The following is a 4309-nucleotide window of genomic DNA, read 5'->3' as shown; positions in this document are numbered from 1 at the left end:
AATTAATAAAATAATTAAGCAATAAATTTGATTATTTTACTTTATTAATTAGCTGTTGAATTATTAATCATATACTCTTAATTCTTTATTTATTTATTTTTTTTTTATCAATTAACTACAATTTTTTTTTTTTTTTTTTAAGCTATACCAAGCATTTTCCTAACAGTTATTAATTTTTTTTTAAGCCACTGTCTAAGCTTCCTCTATATATAGCAACCGACCTCAGCTGTTTTTCCCGCAAAATTAAGCGAAAGCCACTCTTCTTTCTTTGTGCTCTCAATCTTAAATCCCCACCATGAGAGCAGACACAGAAAGTCTCTGGTTATTTGCTCTCATCTCCTCCAAATTCCCAGCTTTTACTCGAGCAGATATTGCATGGCCAATATTATTAGTTATGTGTATGCTGGCTTGGCTAGCCATGACCATTATTTACTGGGCTCACCCAGGTGGCCCAGCTTGGGGCAGGTACAGTTGGAGACATGGGAAATCATCTGCTCTACCCAACAAGCCTATAGCAGGTCCAAGAGGGTTGCCTCTGGTTGGCAGCATGAGCCTCATGGCTTCCCTTGCTCACCACCGGATTGCTGCCGCCGCCGAAGCATGCAGAGCCAAGCGGCTCATGGCCTTTAGCCTCGGCGATACTCGTGTTATCGTCACGTGTAACCCCGACGTGGCCAAGGAAATACTCAACAGCTCAGTTTTTGCTGACCGTCCCGTGAAGGAGTCGGCCTATAGCTTGATGTTCAACAGAGCAATTGGGTTCGCTCCTTACGGGGTCTACTGGCGAACCCTCCGGAGAATCGCGGCCACCCACCTTTTTTCCCCGAAACAAATCAAGGCTTCTGAGGCTCAGAGGTGCGAAATCGCATCTCAAATGGCGGCAATGTTTGGCGACCAAGGAAAAAGCTTCAGTGTGCGTGAACTACTTAAACGTGCTTCGCTGAACAACATGATTGGCTCTGTGTTTGGATATAAATACCGACTTGATTCCTCCAACGAAGAAGTCGAGGAGCTTCAAAGACTGGTGGGTGAAGGGTACGAGCTATTGGGTTTGCTGAATTGGTCAGACCACCTCCCTTGGTTAGCTGATTTTGATGCTCAAAAAATCCGGTTCAGATGCTCCCAACTCGTTCCAAAAGTGAACTTGTTTGTCAGCCGAATCATCGCCCAACACCGGGCTCAAAACAGTACTGAAAAAAACCGGGATTTTGTTGACGTTTTGCTCTCTCTACATGGCCCCGAAAGGTTATCGGATTCCGATATGGTCGCCGTTCTTTGGGTAAGCGTGCTTCTTTGTTAATATATTTTTGCATTCGATTGATTTTTTTTTTTTTTTGGGTTCAAAGTAATCAAAATCTAATGCATCATCCTTAAGGGTCCATGGACCAGGCTCATATATTGATGACAAAATAAACTCAACTTCAATCCTGAACTGAAAACGGAATGGATGTCACATCACTTATAAAAGAGATTTGATAATTATCTAGATTCAAATGGTCTTCTACTTTATTTCTGTTTTTCATTTAATTTAAGGGAGAATTTTTTAAATTTGATCTATTGGATATAAAATTTTGGAATAGAAGATTTTTCTACTAATTGTTGAAAAAAAACCACTGGTATTTGTTTATTTTTGTTTGCTTGGTTTTGATTTATGTTCAAAATATTGGAGACAGAAGAATTAAGATATATTTATTCAGCACAAGGATTTGCTAAACGATGTACGTTGTCATACTGTTTACTTTTTGGTGTAGGAAATGATTTTTAGAGGGACAGACACAGTGGCGGTTTTGATCGAGTGGATACTCGGGAGGATGGTGCTTCATCCTGATGTCCAGTCAAAGGTTCATGATGAACTCGACAGGGTCATTGGAAAATCACGTGCCGTCGCTGAGGCAGACGTTGCGGCGTTGGTTTATCTTGGGGCTGTGGTGAAGGAGGTGTTAAGGCTACACCCGCCGGGCCCACTCCTCTCCTGGGCCCGCTTGGCCATCAATGATACAACTATTGATGGGTACCACGTGCCTGAGGGGACCACCGCGATGGTGAACATGTGGGCCATAGCAAGGGACCCAGAAGTGTGGCGGGACCCACTGGAATTTATGCCCGACAGGTTTGTAACCAAGGAGGGTGAGGTGGACTTTTCTGTGCTTGGGTCGGATCTTAGGCTGGCACCATTTGGGTCGGGTAGACGGACCTGCCCTGGCAAGACCCTTGGCCTGAGCACCGTCAGCTTTTGGGTAGCCTCACTTTTACACGAGTATGAATGGTTACCGTCAGATCATAACCCCGTTGACCTATCTGAGGTACTGAGGCTCTCTTGTGAGATGGCTAATCCGCTCACCGTTAAACTGCGCCCTAGGCGTACGTAGGTGATTGGTCGGTCTTGGGTTGCCGGTTTCCACTTTGACACGTATAACTATATAAGGTGTCTTATTTTATTTGATTATCTGTTTTTCGTTTTCACTACTGTACGTAGATAGTGGTGAAATTACTTCTAAGTTTACGTTTATCTTCACCTTTCTCCCTCAATGTTAAAACGTACGTACCGTGATGTCTCTCTTCTCTTCAATAAAATTGGCTTTATTCACCATTTGTGCAATCACCTATATATTTACTTTTTATATGGAGATTCTCACAGTACTTACTCGCCATTCGGCCGGATACATATTAATTATTGTTAATTTCCATCCTTAATTATTTTTCTCCCAAAATAGAAGTAGTTTAATTTTTTTTTTTTTTTTTTTTAATGTGATTAAACTATATATATATATATATATATATATATATATATATATATATATATATATATATATATATATATATATATATGTATATGGTTTCTCGTTACCCACTGTGGTTGGGACCCTATCCATTTTGAGAGAAGTCATGGACATGCATGCTTCAATTAGAAAATTGTACCAACTGCTTCCATGGACGGCGTTCCTCATGATCATTTAGCACAGGCCTTCCCTGTTCAGTCCTCCCGGCCGACTACTGAAAGCAGCACGGCTTTTTTGCATGAAATTTTACATAAATATTTGCTAGTTGACAAATCAGACGATTTATCTCATCAAATCTAAGCTCTTGGAAAATATATATCTTATCAAAATCAAAGGATGACGCAAACGGGCCGGAATCAGCACGGCTCTAGATACTCACAGACAAAACCAATGGCTTGGCTTAACTTTCTCTACACATTATTAGGAAGTAGTTGGTTTCTGAATTAATCTTAACCCGCGCGTCAAGCTATTGTGAGACTTCGATCAATTCACGGTTTCATCCAAAATACTGGGGGTTTATTAAAAAACTGAGAGAGAGAGAGAGAGAGAGAGAGAGAGAGAGAGAGAGAGAGAGAGAGAGAGAGAGAGAGAGAGAGAGAGAGAGAGAGAGAGAGAGAGAGAGAGTTTTTTTGATGAATTAGAGAGAGAGAGAGAGTTGTCTAGAGGCAATTTTTTATTTGAGACGTGTACTCTTAGCTTTCACTGTTTTAAAGAAATTTTTAAGAGACATGGTTCCTGCACAACAGATGTGCAGAATTCAAGAGACATGGGTGGATTTCACTTGGTGGTCCCACCACATGAATCCCACATGGAACCCACCTCATGTCTCTTGTCTCTTGCATAATAGTTTATACAAAAGCATCATGTGTCTTGTTTTGTGGAAGAGACATTTCTGAATTTTTAATATCATTATCATGTAGTGAATGAAATGAGGGGTACGTTCGTCTTGTACTAGTGGTGAACGAGTGGCGTAAAATTATAACATTATAGAGTATCATCTATTTTCGATTCTCTTATATAACTACATTGATTCTTTCAACTTGTATTGGATGTTATTTTTTCTTGTTACTTGTTTGCATATATAATGTTTGGTTCACATTTTCGTACGTACTGCCGGTGATAGTGCAGAAATTTTCTCAAAAGCTTAAGTTTATAAGAAAAAGGTAAATTTAAATACTTAATTAATCAAAACTTTAATACTCCTCCTCACACGTGGGCTCAAACTATATTTTAATAAGTAAAGCCCAACGTGTGAAATATTTAATTAAAATTGGAGTAAATGACAGAGTCAAGGCTAAGTTCGAACTCAAAACTTTTCTGATTCCATGTTAGATCACGAATACCTACAAAACGGGTAGAATATGAGATTGGAGGCTTGCTGAAAGTACTACTGGTGAGGAATACATTTGACAATTAAGTTAGCAAGGGATTATTTTTTTATTTTTTTATTTTATTTTTCTAAGTAATAGCTAGTTCAAAGGATGTAAGAGTAGTTGAGTATGGCGTACCTATCCCTAGAGTGGTTGCCT

At 39.7% G+C, this 4309-nt stretch overlaps 1 protein-coding gene across 1 annotated transcript; it reads left to right on the top strand.

Annotated features, from left to right (window-relative positions):
- Positions 1-253: 253 nt before the first annotated feature.
- Positions 254-2587, top strand: LOC133864274 (cytochrome P450 78A3-like). The gene is made up of 2 exons (XM_062300555.1): positions 254-1279; positions 1752-2587. The coding sequence occupies exons 1-2, from the start codon at positions 296-298 to the stop codon at positions 2367-2369; spliced, it is 1602 nt and encodes a 533-aa protein (XP_062156539.1). The 5' UTR covers positions 254-295; the 3' UTR covers positions 2370-2587.
- The last annotated feature ends 1722 nt before the right edge of the window (positions 2588-4309 follow it).

Source organism: Alnus glutinosa, chromosome 3 (assembly GCF_958979055.1).
Source record: "Alnus glutinosa chromosome 3, dhAlnGlut1.1, whole genome shotgun sequence".
NCBI classification, from domain to species: Eukaryota; Viridiplantae; Streptophyta; class Magnoliopsida; order Fagales; family Betulaceae; genus Alnus; species Alnus glutinosa.
This window is presented reverse-complemented; position numbering and strand designations above follow the sequence as displayed.

Coding starts and splice junctions, on each gene's coding strand:
- LOC133864274 (XM_062300555.1), top strand. CDS start 296: ATGAGAGCAGACACAGAAAGTCTCTGGTTATTTGCTCTCATCTCCTCC. Junction 1,280..1,751: donor ATATGGTCGCCGTTCTTTGG/GTAAGCGTGCTT, acceptor TTTTTGGTGTAG/GAAATGATTTTTAGAGGGAC.